General features: G+C 40.3%; 1 protein-coding gene across 3 annotated transcripts in view; it reads left to right on the top strand.

Annotated features, from left to right (window-relative positions):
* The window catches only part of LOC128657222 (oocyte zinc finger protein XlCOF7.1-like), a 111,708-nt gene that overhangs the window by 48,673 nt on the left and 45,304 nt on the right, over nt 1-17,731 (top strand). For all 3 annotated transcript variants that reach the window (XM_053711483.1, XM_053711481.1, XM_053711482.1), the window contains exon 6: nt 9,463-9,570. In XM_053711483.1, coding sequence (XP_053567458.1) covers nt 9,463-9,570 — 108 coding nt within the window. The remainder of the gene's footprint in view (nt 1-9,462; nt 9,571-17,731) is intronic.

Here is a 17,731-nt window from a genome sequence, read left to right as displayed (position 1 = left end):
CTGTCCCTGATGCTATTTCTGCAGTAATTTCCAAAGAATGGGATAATTTGGGTAATTCATTTACTCCTTCTAAACGTTTTAAGCAATTATATCCTGTGTCGCCTGACAGATTAGAATTTTGGGACAAGATCCCTAAAGTTGATGGGGCTATTTCTACCCTTGCTAAACGTACTACTATTCCTACGTCAGATGGTACTTCGTTTAAGGATCCTCTAGATAGGAAAATGGAGTCCTTTCTAAGAAAAGCTTATCTGTGTTCAGGTAATCTTCTTAGACCTGCTATATCTTTGGCTGATGTTGCTGCAGCTTCAACTTTTTGGTTGGAAACTTTAGCGCAACAAGTAACACATCGTGATTCTCATGATATTATTATTCTTCTTCAACATGCTAATAATTTTATCTGTGATGCCATTTTTGATATTATCAGAGTTGATGTCAGGTTTATGTCTCTAGCTATTTTAGCTAGAAGAGCTTTATGGCTTAAAACTTGGAATGCTGATATGGCTTCTAAATCAACTTTACTTTCCATTTCTTTCCAGGGTAACAAATTATTTGGTTCTCAGTTGGATTCCATTATTTCAACTGTTACTGGTGGGAAAGGAACTTTTTTACCACAGGATAAAAAATCTAAAGGTAAAAACAGGGCTAATAATTGTTTTCGTTCCTTTCGTTTCAACAAAGAACAAAAGCCTGATCCTTCATCCTCAGGAGCAGTTTCAGTTTGGAGACCATCTCCAGTCTGGAATAAATCCAAGCCAGCTAGAAAGGCAAAGCCTGCTTCTAAGTCCACATGAAGGTGCGGCCCTCATTCCAGCTCAGCTGGTAGGGGGCAGGTTACGTTTTTTCAAAGAAATTTGGGTCAATTCTGTTCACAATCTTTGGATTCAGAGCATTGTTTCAGAAGGGTACAGAATTGGTTTCAAGATGAGACCTCCTGCAAAGAGATTTTTTCTTTCCCGTGTCCCAGTAAATCCAGTAAAAGCTCAAGCATTTCTGAAATGTGTTTCAGATCTAGAGTTGACTGGAGTAATTATGCCAGTTCCAGTTTCGGAACAGGGGATGGGGTTTTATTCAAATCTCTTCATTGTACCAAAGAAGGAGAATTCCTTCAGACCAGTTCTGGATCTAAAAATATTGAATCGTTATGTAAGGATACCAACATTCAAGATGGTAACTGTAAGGACTATCTTACCTTTTGTTCAGCAAGGGAATTATATGTCCACAATAGATTTACAGGATGCATATCTGCATATTCCGATTCATCCAGATCACTATCAGTTTCTGAGATTCTCTTTCCTAGACAAGCATTACCAGTTTGTGGCTCTGCCGTTTGGCCTAGCTACAGCTCCAAGAATTTTTACAAAGGTTCTCGGTGCCCTGCTGTCTGTAATCAGAGAACAGGGTATTGTGGTATTTCCTTATTTGGACGATATCTTGGTACTTGCTCAGTCTTTACATTTAGCAGAATCTCATACGAATCGACTTGTGTTGTTTCTTCAAGATCATGGTTGGAGGATCAATTTACCAAAAAGTTCTTTGATTCCTCAGACAAAGGTAACCTTTCTGGGTTTCCAGATGGATTCAGTGTCCATGACTCTGTCTTTAACAGACAAGAGACGTTTAAAATTGATTACAGCTTGTCGAAACCTTCAGTCACAATCATTCCCTTCGGTAGCCTTATGCATGGAAATTCTAGGTCTTATGACTGCTGCATCGGACGCGATCCCCTTTGCTCGTTTTCACATGCGACCTCTTCAGCTCTGTATGCTGAAGCAATGGTGCAAGGATTACACGAAGATATCTCAATTAATATCTTTAAAACCGATTGTTCGACACTCTCTAACATGGTGGACAGATCACCATCGTTTAATTCAGGGGGCTTCTTTTGTGCTTCCGACCTGGACTGTAATTTCAACAGATGCAAGTCTCACAGGTTGGGGAGCTGTGTGGGGATCTCTGACGGCACAAGGAGTTTGGGAATCTCAAGAGGTGAGATTACCGATCAATATTTTGGAACTCCGTGCAATTTTCAGAGCTCTTCAGTTTTGGCCTCTTCTGAAGAGAGAATCGTTCATTTGTTTTCAGACAGACAATGTCACAACTGTGGCATACATCAATCATCAAGGAGGGACTCACAGTCCTCTGGCTATGAAAGAAGTATCTCGAATTTTGGTTTGGGTGGAATCCAGCTCCTGTCTAATCTCTGCGGTTCATATTCCAGGTGTAGACAATTGGGAAGCGGATTATCTCAGTCGCCAAACGTTGCATCCGGGCGAATGGTCTCTTCACCCAGAGGTATTTCTTCAGATTGTTCAAATGTGGGAACTTCCAGAAATAGATCTGATGGCGTCCCATCTAAACAAGAAACTTCCCAGGTATCTGTCCAGATCCCGGGATCCTCAGGCGGAGGCAGTGGATGCATTATCACTTCCCTGGAAGTATCATCCTGCCTATATCTTTCCGCCTCTAGTTCTTCTTCCAAGAGTAATCTCCAAGATTCTGAAGGAATGCTTGTTTGTTCTCCTGGTAGCTCCGGCATGGCCTCACAGGTTTTGGTATGCGGATCTTGTCCGGATGGCCTCTTGCCAACCGTGGACTCTTCCGTTAAGACCAGACCTTCTGTCACAAGGTCCTTTTTTCCATCAGGATCTGAAATCCTTAAATTTAAAGGTATGGAGATTGAACGCTTGATTCTTGGTCAAAGAGGTTTCTCTGACTCTGTGATTAATACTATGTTACAGGCTCGTAAATCTGTATCTCGAGAGATATATTATAGAGTCTGGAAGACTTATATTTCTTGGTGTCTTTCTCATCATTTTTCCTGGCATTCTTTTAGAATACCGAGAATTTTACAGTTCCTTCAGGATGGTTTAGATAAGGGTTTGTCCGCAAGTTCTTTGAAAGGACAAATCTCTGCTCTTTCTGTTCTTTTTCACAGAAAGATTGCTATTCTTCCTGATATTCATTGTTTTGTACAAGCTTTGGTTCGTATAAAACCTGTCATTAAGTCAATTTCTCCTCCTTGGAGTTTGAATTTGGTTCTGGGAGCTCTTCAAGCTCCTCCGTTTGAACCTATGCATTCATTGGACATTAAATTACTTTCTTGGAAAGTTTTGTTCCTTTTGGCCATCTCTTCTGCCAGAAGAGTTTCTGAATTATCTGCTCTTTCTTGTGAGTCTCCTTTTCTGATTTTTCATCAGGATAAGGCGGTGTTGCGAACTTCTTTTGAATTTTTACCTAAAGTTGTGAATTCCAACAACATTAGTAGAGAAATTGTGGTTCCTTCATTATGTCCTAATCCTAAGAATTCTAAGGAGAAATCGTTGCATTCTTTAGATGTTGTTAGAGCTTTGAAATATTATGTTGAAGCTACGAAATCTTTTCGTAAGACTTCTAGTCTATTTGTTATCTTTTCCGGTTCTAGAAAAGGCCAGAAAGCTTCTGCCATTTCTTTGGCATCTTGGTTGAAATCTTTAATTCATCTTGCCTATGTTGAGTCGGGTAAGACTCCGCCTCAGAGAATTACAGCTCATTCTACTAGGTCAGTTTCTACTTCCTGGGCGTTTAGGAATGAAGCTTCGGTTGACCAGATCTGCAAAGCAGCTACTTGGTCCTCTTTGCATACTTTTACTAAATTCTACCATTTTGATGTATTTTCTTCTTCTGAAGCAGTCTTTGGTAGAAAAGTACTTCAGGCAGCGGTTTCAGTTTGAATCTTCTGCTTATGTTTTTCGTTAAACTTTATTTTGGGTGTGGATTTTTCAGCAGGAATTGGCTGTCTTTATTTTATCCCTCCCTCTCTAGTGACTCTTGTGTGGAAAGATCCACTTCTTGGGTAGTCATTATCCCATACGTCACTAGCTCATGGACTCTTGCTAATTACATGAAAGAAAACATAATTTATGTAAGAACTTACCTGATAAATTCATTTCTTTCATATTAGCAAGAGTCCATGAGGCCCGCCCTTTTTTTTGTGGTGGTTATGATTTTGTATAAAGCACAATTATTCCAATTCCTTATTTTATATGCTTTCGCACTTTTTTTCTTATCACCCCACTTCTTGGCTATTCGTTAAACTGAATTGTGGGTGTGGTGAGGGGTGTATTTATAGGCATTTTGAGGTTTGGGAAACTTTGCCCCTCCTGGTAGGAATGTATATCCCATACGTCACTAGCTCATGGACTCTTGCTAATATGAAAGAAATGAATTTATCAGGTAAGTTCTTACATAAATTATGTTTTTCTGATTGGCTGATGGAATCAGCCAATCAGAATCAAGTTCAATCCGATTGGCTGATCCAATCAGCCAATCAGATTGAGCTCGCATTCTATTGGCTGATCGAAACAGCCAATAGAATGCGAGCTCAATCTGATTGGCTGATTGGATCAGCCAATCGGATTGAACTTGATTCTGATTGGCTGATTCCATCAGCCAATCAGAAAATTCCTACCTTAATTCCGATTGGCTGATAGAATCCTATCAGCCAATCGGAATTCGAGGGACGCCATCTTGGATGACGTCCCTTAAAGGAACCGTCATTCGTCGGGAGACAACGGAAGAAGAGGATGGATCCGCGTCGCCTGCTTCAAGATGGACCCGCTCCGCACCGGATGGAAGAAGATTGAAGATGCCGCTTGGAGAAGATGTTTGCCGGTCCGGATGTCCTCTTCTTGCCGGATAGGAGGAAGACTTTGGAGCCTCTTCTGGACCTCTTCAGCACCGGATGATGGATCGCCAACCCCCGCTTGGGTTGGATGAAGATGTTGGAGCCAGGACGGATCGGTGAACCTGGTATGGTGAAGACAAGGTAGGAAGATCTTCAGGGGCTTAGTGTTAGGTTTATTTAAGGGGGGTTTGGGTTAGATTAGGGGTATGTGGGTGGTGGGTTGTAATGTTGGGGGGGGGTATGGTATGTTTTTTTTTTACAGGCAAAAGAGCTGAAATCCTTGGGGCATGCCCCGCAAAGGGCCCTGTTCAGGGCTGGTAAGGTAAAAGAGCTTGTAACTTTTTTAATTTAGAATAGGGTAGGGAATTTTTTATTTCGGGGGGCTTTGTTATTTTATTAGGGGGCTTAGAGTAGGTGTAATTAGTTTAAAATTGTTGTAATATTTTTCTTATGTTTGTAAATATTTTATTATTTTTTGTAACTTAGTTCTTTTTTATTTTTTGTACTTTAGCTAGTTTATTTAATTGTATTTATTTGTAGCAATTGTGTTTAATTAATTTATTGATAGTGTAGTGTTAGGTTAATTGTAGGTAATTGTAGGTAGTTTATTTAATTAATTTATTGATAGGGTAGTGTTAGGTTTAATTGTAACTTAGGTTAGGATTTATTTTACAGGTAAATTTGTTATTATTTTAACTAGGTAACTATTAAATAGTTCTTAACTATTTAATAGCTATTGTACCTGGTTAAAATAATTACAAAGTTGCCTGTAAAATAAATATTAATCCTAAAATAGCTATAATATAATTATAATTTATATTGTAGCTATATTAGGATTTATTTTACAGGTAAGTATTTAGCTTTAAATAGGAATAAGTTATTTAATAAGAGTTAATTTATTTCGTTAGATGTAAATTATATTTAACTTAGGGGGGTGTTAGTGTTAGGGTTAGACTTAGCTTTAGGGGTTAATCAATTTATTAGAATAGCGGTGAGCTCCGGTCGTCAGATTAGGGGTTAATAATTGAAATTAGGTGTTGGCGATGTTAGGGAGGGCAGATTAGGGGTTAATACTATTTATGATAGGGTTAGTGAGGCGGGTTAGGGGTTAATAACTTTATTATAGTAGCGCTCAGGTCCGCTCGGCAGATTAGGGGTTAATAAGTGTAGGCAGGTGTCGGCGACGTTGAGGGGGGCAGATTAGGGGTTAATAAATGTAATACAGGGGTCGGCGGGGTTAGGGGCAGCAGATTAGGGGTACATAAGTATAACGTAGGTGGCGGTCGGCAGATTAGGGGTTAAAAATTTTAATCGAGTGGCGGCGGTGTGGGGGGACCTCGGTTTAGGGGTACATAGGTAGTTTATGGGTGTTAGTGTACTTTAGGGTACAGTAGTTAAGAGCTTTATGAACCGGCGTTAGCCAGAAAGCTCTTAACTCCTGCTATTTTCAGGCGGCTGGAATCTTGTCGTTAGAGCTCTAACGCTCACTTCAGAAACGACTCTAAATACCAGCGTTAGAAAGATCCCATTGAAAAGATAGGCTACGCAAATGGCGTAGGGGGATCTGCGGTATGGAAAAGTCGCGGCTGAAAAGTGAGCGTTAGACCCTTTAATCACTGACTCCAAATACCAGCGGGCGGCCAAAACCAGCGTTAGGAGCCTCTAACGCTGGTTTTGACGGCTACCGCCGAACTCCAAATCTAGGCCTAAGTGCTGTGTAAAAAGTTATACTTCAGCTGTTGCTCAGCTGCGGGTAAAAAAAAATGAAGAAATGAGTAGCAGCCAATAAGCATTAACAGTGAACTCTTTTACTGTGATCTCATGAGATTTCACTTAACTCTCATGAGATTTCATTGTAAACTTCCTTACACTGAATAGGGAAATAAGATGAGTGTGCACAAATGCTCGCTCCTTCCGCTCTCCCGGGACAGACATACTGATTTGCTGCTTAGAAGTTCTTTACAATGGGATGTAACTACTGAGAAACTTTTGAGGTAAAATAGCTTTCTTTTTTACATAGAGATGTTCAGGTGATATTTTCTAGTCGGCTTTTTACAGCTATACTGCATCACTTTCAAGTATTTTAACATTTGGGTATTATGGCCCTTTAAACACAGGTGAGTAAAGATCCCTTCATGATTGCTTGCTCTCAGCTATAGAAAACTGAGGAATGGAACACTGGCCCACCCTCTCTCCAGTGTTCCACCCCAGGGACTCAAAAACACAGTAGCTTAATTCCTAGCCACATTTTATACAATACATTTCCCTGGGGTTTAAAAACTGAATACACATTTCAACATAGTAGGAGAAATATACACCTGTATACATCACTCACAATTCCCTGTTCTCTGTCACAATACATACATATGTTTAAATATGTATGTGTGTGTGTGTGTGTGTATATATATGTGTGTATATATATATATATATATATATATATTATATGTAAAGTTCAAAGTAGACAAGCACTCCAGAAATTCAAATCACATGCCCAGGGTGAGCAGATAGGTAAATAGATAGTAATGAAGAGTGCACTCACCAGGACTTTTCAAAGTTTTATTCCAATTATGTGAACGTTTTCGGGGGATTAGCCCCTTCCTCAGACATACAAAATAATAATTGTATTTTGTATGTCTGAGGAAGGGGCTAATCCCCCGAAAACGTTCACATAATTGGAATAAAACTTTGAAAAGTCCTGGTGAGTGCACTCCTCATTACTTTCTATATATAATATGTATGTATAAAATATATATACATATATAGATATATATGTGTGCATATGTGTTTACTTATTTATATATGTATTTACAGACGTGTGTGTGTGTATGTATATATATATATATATATATATATATACACACATTTAAACACATAAATACATATATGTATATACTCTTTTTCTATCTATCTATCTATCTATCTATCTATCTATCTATCTATATATATATATATATATATATATATATATACACACACACATATACACATATAAACACATAAATACATACAGGTATATGTATATACTATATGTATATATATAAATATTCATATTTAGAGCTAGATTACAAGTGGAGCGCTAATATATTGCGTGCCTGTAAATGGGGAAATCTGCCTTTTTACGGGTGCGCGATAAATAGCCAGCCATTACATTAATTTTATGAATTTTCCCCAATTGCCCCCCAAATAAGGTTAAGTGTTGTTCTATTTCAAATAAATTGATGAGCATCTTTAATTTGTAAAATAATAACTGCTCAAATCAGGTTTTACGGATTAAAGTTAGGGGAAGTGGGGTATTAGAAAAAAAAAGAAGGAACTGAAAAGTGCCTTTACATTGCGGTCTATGGGGAACTGTGTGTGTGTGTGTATATATATATATGTATGTATGTATATGTTAATATGTGTATATTATTTACACTTTGCTGCCCATCGCTGCATGACCTCCTTTTGCTGCGCTAGATTCTCTGCCGTGTCTCATGGCATGAGAACGAGGCTCCCGTTGGAGCCTAAGGAAGTGCACTCCATTTAGAGCAAAGCTTCCATTCAATAGTTTGCATTGCACTCCACTACAAATACCAGCGCACAATTGCGTGTATTATGTATTTCTGATTAAATAGAACATATTCTTCTATGTGAAGAACATAGGAATGTGAAATATTCATAGTTTCATGTCAGGTTAGCGCACTTGAGAATATGGGGGATCAGGTTTGTTCGCCAGTAGGGTTTTTGCCCCACTTTTTTTGCTCCATTAACTTCTATGGAGTAAAAGGTTATCGCACACACAATATCCAGATTTCAGCTTTTTACTCTCTTCGGGTTAGGGCGCGAGGAAAACAGTTTACTTTCAACTCATAATATGAGCGCAACCCGTGCAAAAAGCTTACTTCTAGCGTAGTTAACAAGCGGGAGCGTTAAACTGCTCTGCTTGTAATCTGACCCTTAGTAAGAAAAACCACGATCCCCTCTCTAATATTGTATTTGTTTGTATAAAATAATCAGGATTTTACTGTGTCAGTGTGAGGGAGATTGTGTTGTGTGTCTGTTTTCAGGGGCTGTTGGAATACTAGAATAGCACAGGTGAGTGTGTATGTGTTACGTGTCTCACTTTTAGAGTCCCTATTTCCCCTCAATAAAACACATAGATGAAAACTCACCTGTTGTTTGTGGCGATTGTGATATAACTCATGTAGGGCTGAATTCTAAATACAATAAATGCAAAAGACTGAAAATGGCTTCAGCACAAGGGTATGAAATGGTTTAGTGGTGAAAAGGTTAAACTTGATAACTTGCATTATTTCTATTATTTTTACTCTTTTATTAAAGAGAAAATACTTTTGGCTTGAACTTTATTAATCCCTTTATATATCTGATGTCTCTATCATATCTCTGTGGTACATTCTCTCACACAGGCAATACAAGTTAAGATAATTAAATGGGCTATAGTGAGGTTTTAATAACCAATGGAAAATGCATTTTATTTTCAAAACCTCACAAAACCCTGTAATACATCTCATATGGGAATTCTGATTGGTTACAATGAGGCTGTAGTTGTAGCAAGTAAAGTAACTGATTCCCAGCTAACTCCCTTTACTGTATGACACAGGTTGTATTCACTGTTGTGCTGATGTCATTTCATGGGATGTTTCTTCCAGATGTGACTGCTACTGATGTAGGCTCAGATGTATTTAACTTAAATTATACTGTTTTTCACATTTTGTTTTAAACTAACTTCTAAAAAATATACCATGTAAAGACTGATTTATTTATTTATTTTATTCTATTACTGATATTTTTTTCAGGTGTAAACAGTGCGAAAAAAAATTGTAAAACAGAACAAACAGAAGATCAGTGGCTAAGTAATATGCCAGAAGCTGCAAAGCAGGAAATATGTGACAATATAAGTACAGGTAGGTTTACTAGATTGTGTCTGAGGGATACAGGGCACAGGTGAGTGTACGTGTGTGATGTGTCTGAGGGATACAGGGCACATGTGAGTCTACGTGTGTGATGTGTCTGAGGGATACAGGGCACAGGTGAGTGTACATATGTGATGTGTCTGAGGGATACAGGGCACAGGTGAGTGTATTTATTAGAATATTCTCTAGACTTAAAATAAATATCTGGTCAACATTTTTTAGAAATTATTTGAGATTTTTAAGGAATCAAAGACATAGGGGAATCCTATTTTAATGAAACAGGGACCATTCTAGATCTCTATTTAAGCTTTTAGGGTGTAATGTGTCTAACTTAAAGATCCATAATGCCTCACACCTCTTAAGTAACAACTCTCTATCTCCACCTCTCCTGGGTCTCTCCACCCGATCAATAACTTCAAACCTAAGTTGTGATATCTGATGACCTGCTTTCACAAAGTGGTTAGAGACAGGGGCATCCTCATCCCCCTTCCTGATATTGGACTTATGCTGACTCATACACTCTCTCTCGCTTTCCTGGTCGACTCTCTAACATCCACCAAACTACAACGGCATTTAATTAGGTCGATAATTAAATCTGAATTACAAGCATAGTGGTCCCTAATATCAAACTTGGTACCTGTGTGTGGATGGGCAAATTGTTGTCCTTTAATCATGTTCCCCCAACTAAATCATCCAAGGCAGGTATAACATCCTTTATTTTTACTAGTAATGTAACCCAGTCTACTAGTTTTTCCACTACCAACATCACTTAATTAGGGAGTCCCTCAAAGATGGTGCCCTCCTATACGCCAGCATGGGTATATCTTTAAACTCTAATATAGAAGGGTTACATTCCCTCAGAATGTGCCAGTGTTTTTTAATAATGTTCATAATAGATCTACTCTGTTTGTTAAACTGACTCACAAAAACCATGCAATTCCCTATTTTTCAGATTCTGATCCATAGTACTGGATATTTTCAACAATTCTTCCCTTTTTATAGTCGGTACCTTCATTATAGTTTCCTTAATTAGTTCCTCAGAATAACCGCCGTCTAAAAATAATCTACCCTTCTCCCTAAGTCTCAAATCCACAAGGCTGGATCCGAAGCAATCCTCTTAACCTTAACCCTCAAAAGCTGACTATATGGAAGTGAGTTCAATAAGGAAGAAGGATGTGAACTGTTATATTTCACCAAATTATTTTGATCAATTGTTTTCTTGTAAATGTCTGCATTGCAGTATATTATCTTTTTTATAGACAGTTGTGTCCAAAAAAATCAATTTGTGACTCACTGAAACAAATTTTAAACTTAATGAACCTAGTAGATCTATTCAGTTCAGCCACAAATTCAAGCAGGGTTCCAATGTCACCCCCCCCTCCACACCAAAAATATCATCGATATAGCGTCACCATGTGACGCCATACCAAATGAACAGAGGATTCTCATACTCAAATTTTTCTTCAAAATTGTTCATATAGATATTGGCGTAATTGGGGGCAAAATTGGAACCCATAGCCGTGCTCTGGGTTTGCATGTAAAACTGATCTTGGAATAAAAAGTAATTACACTTTAAAATTATAGTTAATAACTCCATTAAAAATATACATTGCAAATCAGTTTGAGCAACTGCCCCCACACATCTGATCATTCGGTATGACATCCCATGATGGCGCTTTATCGATGATATTTTTGGCGTTTGGGGGGGTGACATTGGAACCCTGCTTGAATTTGTGGCTGAACTGAATGGATCTACTAGGTTCATTAAGTTTAAAATTTGTTTCAGTGAGTCACAAATTGATTTTTTGGACACATCTGTCTATGAAAAAGATAATATGCTACATGCAGACATTCACAAGAAAACAATTGATCAAAATAATTTGGTGAAATATGACTGTTCACATCTTCCTTCCTTATTGAACTCACTTCCATATAGTCAGCTTTTGAGGGTTAAGAGCAGGGGCTTGTTAACGCATAGGCCGACAAGGCCGGTGCCTAGTGTGGCAGGTTTTGGGGGCGGGGCAGGTGAAATTTTGACAAGGCATATTATTTTACATTTAAAAGGTGTTTTTTTTTGGCCGGGAACTTTTCTGGGGGGCGGGCAGGTACACGCTCAAATGTGGAGGGCTGGGGGTATGAGCGGCGAGTGCTCTGTCTGTGGATACAGAGGGTGGATACAGAGAGACAGTCACAGTCAGTTATGAAGTGGAAAGAATGGAAGAAACTTAGGAAGAACTTGTCAGACTTAAGGTAATAAATCTTATAACGTGGCCGTACACTTTAGCAACCCAGCCTGGGGTTGTTTAGCTCTCTGACTGCAGTAATCAATCAGTACACTCAGTGAAGGAGCCTGCTGTGCAGTTTTTTTTTACATTCCTCTTCTGGGCTCCGCATGTGTGTGCTACTGTGCTGTTCTGTGTTGGTTTAACTTTTTTTACAGCATGGCCACCACCGCTATCTAACTAAGAAATCAAGTGCTTCAGAGACACTGGCAGCTGCAATTTACATTCTCCCTGCTACGGGAACTTAATCCTACATGCTCTGCACATAAAACAACATGCAGAGCTTTTAGGGTTAAGTTCACTAAGCAGAGAATATAAATTGCAGCTGCCAGTGTCACAGTACAGCATCTGATTTATTACTAGTTAATAGCCGAGTGGAAGCAAAGATGTTTTGTACAAAGAATTTTGTGGTATCAAACTGTAAAATTAATTCAGTAATTTATTTAACTTTTGATTTCCTATGAAACTTTTTATTTTGATTCCTTACTCTCCTCCCCTTTATTTTCTTCAAAACAATTTGGCTATATATATATATATATATATATATATATATATATATATATATATATATATATATATATATATATATATATATATATATATATATATATATATATATATATATATATATACAGGGAGTGCAGAATTATTAGGCAAGTTGTATTTTTGAGGATTAATTTTATTATTGAACAACAACCATGTTCTCAATGAACCCAAAAAACTCATTAATATCAAAGCTGAATAGTTTTGGAAGTAGTTTTTAGTTTGTTTTTAGTTAGAGCTATTTTAGGGGGATAACTGTGTGTGCAGGTGACTATTACTGTGCATAATTATTAGGCAACTTAACAAAAAACAAATATATACCCATTTCAATTATTTATTTTTACCAGTGAAACCAATATAACATCTCAACATTCACAAATATACATTTCTGACATTCAAAAACAAAACAAAAACAAATCAGTGACCAATATAGCCACCTTTCTTTGCAAGGACACTCAAAAGCCTGCCATCCATGGATTCTGTCAGTGTTTTGATCTGTTCACCATCAACATTGCGTGCAGCAGCAACCACAGCCTCCCAGACACTGTTCAGAGAGGTGTACTGTTTTCTCTCCTTGTAAATCTCACATTTGATGATGGACTACAGGTTCTCAATGGGGTTCAGATCAGGTGAACAAGGAGGCCATGTCATTAGATTTTCTTCTTTTATACCCTTTCTTGCCAGCCACGCTGTGGAGTACTTGGACGCGTGTGATGGAGCATTGTCCTGCATGAAAATCATGTTTTTCTTGAAGGATGCAGACTTCTTCCTGTACCACTTCTTGAAGAAGGTGTCTTCCAGAAACTGGCAGTAGGACTGGGAGTTGAGCTTGACTCCATCCTCAACCCGAAAAGGCCCGACAAGCTCATCTTTGATGATACCAGCCCAAACCAGTACTCCACCTCCACCTTGCTGGTATCTGAGTCGGACTGGAGCTCTCTGCCCTTTACCAATCCAGCCACGGGCCCATCCATCTGGCCCATCAAGACTCACTCTCATTTCATCAGTCCATAAAACCTTAGAAAAATCAGTCTTGAGATATTTCTTGGCCCAGTCTTGACATTTCAGCTTGTGTGTCTTGTTCAGTGGTGGTCGTCTTTCAGCCTTTCTTACCTTGGCCATGTCTCTGAGTATTGCACACCTTGTGCTTTTGGGCACTCCAGTGATGTTGCAGCTCTGAAATATGGCCAATCTGATGGCAAGTGGCATCTTGGCAGCTGCACGCTTGACTTTTCTCAGTTCATAGGCAGTTATTTTGCACCTTGGTTTTTCCACACGCTTCTTGCGACCCTGTTGACTATTTTGAATGAAACGCTTGATTGTTCGATGATCACGCTTCAGAAGCTTTGCAATTTTAAGAGTGCTGCATCCCTCTGCAAGATATCTCACTATTTTTGACTTTTCTGAGCCTGTCAAGTCCTTCTTTTGACCCATTTTGCCAAAGGAAAGGAAGTTGCCTAATAATTATGCACACCTGATATAGGGTGTTGATGTCATTAGACCACACCCCTTCTCATTACAGAGATGCACATCACCTAATATGCTTAATTGGTAGTAGGCTTTCGAGCCTATACAGCTTGGAGTAAGACAACATGCATAAAGAGGATGATGTGGTCAAAATACTCATTTGCCTAATAATTCTGCACACAGTGTATGTATATATATATATATATATGTATATGTATATGTGTGTGTATATGTATGTCGGGGTGCCAGGAATCCGACTGAGACGAGAAGTGCAAAAATAATCACACCTTTATTAATAGCAAAAAATAATAAAAAGTCCACAAGTCAAATAACAAGCCAGGAATCAAAACCAGAGGTGGTAGTCAGACGAGCCGAGTCAGGAGCCAAAGCGAATAGTCAGACGAGCCGGAATCAGGAACAAGGAAAACAGCAGAGTCAGGAACAAGCCAGGGATCAGGAACCAGGAAGGACGTTAGGCAGCCAGGTAATACACAGGAACTCTCACAAACAGGTCTGAGACAACGCAAAGGCAAAGCATACTGAACAGAGGCCCTTTAAATAATAAGTGATGACATCACAATTTTGAGACTGCATCCTGTCTCACATGGATGATGCACACCAGTCTGGCCATAAAAGGAAGTGCAGGAATTGAGCGGCATCCCCCACAATGCACCATAGTCAGGAAGAGAGGTGAGTAAAATGGCTGCCAGCAGCACATGGCAAACACAACAGGGAAAAAACCCTGACAGTACCCTCCCCTCAATGACCCCTCCCCCGCGGGAGGACAAAAGGCTTATTGGAGAAACGGGCATGGAAGGCACGGAGGAGGGCGGGAGCATGAACATCAGAAGAGGGAACCCAAGAACGCTCCTCCGGACCGTAGCTTCTCCAGTGAACCAAATACTGTACACGGCCCCTGGGCATACGAGAGTCAATAATGCTGCTGACCTCATACTCCTCATGGTTGTCAACAAAGATAGGACGGGGACGAAGCAACACAGTGGTAAACCGATTACAAACCAATGTTTTCAAGAGGGAGACATGAAAAACATTGGAGATGCGCATAGCAGGAGGAAGGTCAAGAGCGTAGGCCACAGGATTAACCCGTCGGAGTATTCGAAAAAGACCAACATAACGGGGAGCCAATTTATTGGAAGGCACACAAAGGTTCAAGTTGCGGGAGGACAGCCAAACTCTCTCATCAACCTGGTAGGAAGGTGCGGGCAGACGCCTACGATCAGCCTGGAACTTTTGGCGCTGCATAGAACGATGAAGGCAATCCTTAATCTGCACCCACGTGGAACGGAGTTACCGGAGATGCTCCTCCAAAGCCGGCATCCCCCGAGACATGAATGAATCGGGCAACAAGGATGGTTGAAACCCATAATTCGTCATGAATGGGGATATCTTGGAGGATGCATTAATAGCACTATTACGAGCAAACTCTGCCCAAGGTAACAGTTCAGACCAATTATTGTGGTGATCTGAGACATAGCAACGGAGGAACTGTTCCAGAGCTTGATTAGACCGTTCCGCAGCCCCATTGGATTGAGGGTGATATGCCGAGGAGAAGGAAATCTGGATCCCCATTTGAGCACAAAAGGAACGCCAAAATCTGGAGACAAACTGGCTACCCCGGTCCAACACTATCTCCTTGGGTAACCCATGTAAACAGAAGACCTCACGGGCAAAAATTAAAGCAAGCTCCTGAGCGGTAGGCAGCTTCATCAAGGGAATGCAATGTGACATTTTAGAAAAACGGTCAACCACCATAAGGATAACAGTTTTGCCATTGGAAACAGAGAGCTCGACAATGAAGTCCATGGAAAGATGTGTCCAAGGACGCTCACCATAAGCAATAGGTTGAAGAAGACCCACAGGAAGACGTCGAGGAGTCTTATTCTGTGCACAAACTGAGCAGGAGGCAACATACGCAGCAACATCAGAATGAAGTCCTGGCCACCAGAATTGTCGAGTGACAGACCAAATCATTTGGTTCTTGCCTGGGTGACCTGCGGCTTTAGGATAGTGGTAAGTGTGCAAAAGTTTTGTTTGAAGATTCTCAGGAACAAAACACTTACCACTAGGTTTCTCAGGAGGTGCATTGTTTTGTGCAGCCAGGATCTCCTCCCCCAAGGGAGAAGTCAAATTAGTACGTATGGTAGCCAAAATATGGTCTGGAGGTATAACAAGAGTAGGTACAGACTCCTCCTTGGACAGAGGCGAAAATTGTCGAGAGAGGGCATCAGCCCTAACATTCTTACTACCAGGCAGGTAGGAGACCACATAATTAAACCGAGACAAAAATAGCGCCCATCTGGCCTGTCGGGGCGACAAACGTTTTGCTTCAGATAGATAAGTTAAATTTTTGTGGTCAGTAAGAATGAGCACTGGCACGCTAGTACCCTCGAGAAGATGCCTCCATTCCAAAATTATGGCCAGTAATTCCCTGTCGACAATTTCATAATTGCACTTCGCTGGAGACAATTTCTTAGAGAAGAAACCACACGGATGCAAGGAACCGTCAGGCATAGGACGTTGAGACAAGAGGGCACCTACTCCAGTCTCGGACGCATCGACCTCAAGAACGAAAGGCAGGACAGGGTTAGGATGAGCCAGATCTGGAGCGGCAGCAAAGACAGTCTGAAGACTATCAAAGGCCTTAATGGCAGTAGGTGACCAATGGAGTGGATCATTCTCTTTACGGGTCATGTCTGTGATAGGTTTGACCAAGGAAGAAAAGTTTTTAATAAACTTTCTATAGTAATTGGCAAACACCAAAAAACGTTGACCGAAGACCAACTGGGCGAGGCCACTGCAGATAACTTGTCAGGATCCATGGAGAACCCTGCAATGGAGATAACATAACCTAGGAAGGTTACTTGAGACTGATGGAACTCTCATTTCTCGAGTTTACAAAACAGGCCGGTCTTACGTAGTCTCTGAAGAACCCGTGTAACATCAGAACGATGAGCCTCAAGTGTGGGGGAGTGTATGAGGATGTCGTCTAAGTACATCACAACACACTGTTGCAACATATCTCGTAGGACATCATTAATAAATTCCTGAAAAACAGCAGGAGCATTACATAGGCCAAAGGGCATTACAAGATATTCATAATGCCCACTCCTGGTGTTAAATGCTTTTTTCCATTCGTGGCCCTCCTTAATCCTAACGAGATTGTACACTCCTCTCAAATCAAGTTTAGTAAAGACCGTAGCTCCCTTGAGGCGGTCAAAGAGTTCCTTAATAAGCGGAATAGGGTAAGCATTCTTAATGGTAAGACGATTAAGACCCATATAATCGATACATGGTCTTAACTCGCCACCCTTTTTCTTCACAAAGAAGAAGCCAGACCCTGCAGGAGAGCAGGATTTGCGGATGATCCCCCGCGACAGAGGATCGGCAACATACTGCTCCATAGCACAGTTCTCTGCAACAGACAGAGGGTACAACCGGCCCCGAGGAATGGCTCCAGGTTGCAGGTCTATGGCACAATCGTAAGACCGGTGAGGAGGCAACGTACTGGCATGCACCTTGTCAAACACGTCTAGGAACTCTCGGTACTCCTCTGGCAATTGAGAAACCGAAGAAGTGCACAAGACTTTAACTGGTTTCCAAAGACAAGTGGAAATACATTGCGGGTACCACGCCAAAATTTCGGACCTGTGCTAGTCGAGACTGGGATTGTACTTTTGGAGCCAGGGATAACCCAGAACAACCGGAAAATGTGGAGAGTTTATCACCTGGAACTGGAGGGTTTCAAAATGGAGAATCCCAACAGCCATGGACAACGGAGCAGTTTCGTGAGTAACGAGTGCGGGCTGAAGGGGCCTGCCATCAATGGCCTCAATAGCAAG

Source organism: Bombina bombina, chromosome 4 (assembly GCF_027579735.1).
Source record: "Bombina bombina isolate aBomBom1 chromosome 4, aBomBom1.pri, whole genome shotgun sequence".
In the NCBI taxonomy this organism is placed as follows: domain Eukaryota; kingdom Metazoa; phylum Chordata; class Amphibia; order Anura; family Bombinatoridae; genus Bombina; species Bombina bombina.
Note: the sequence above shows the minus strand (reverse complement) of the source record. Positions and strands in the feature narration are given on the sequence as shown.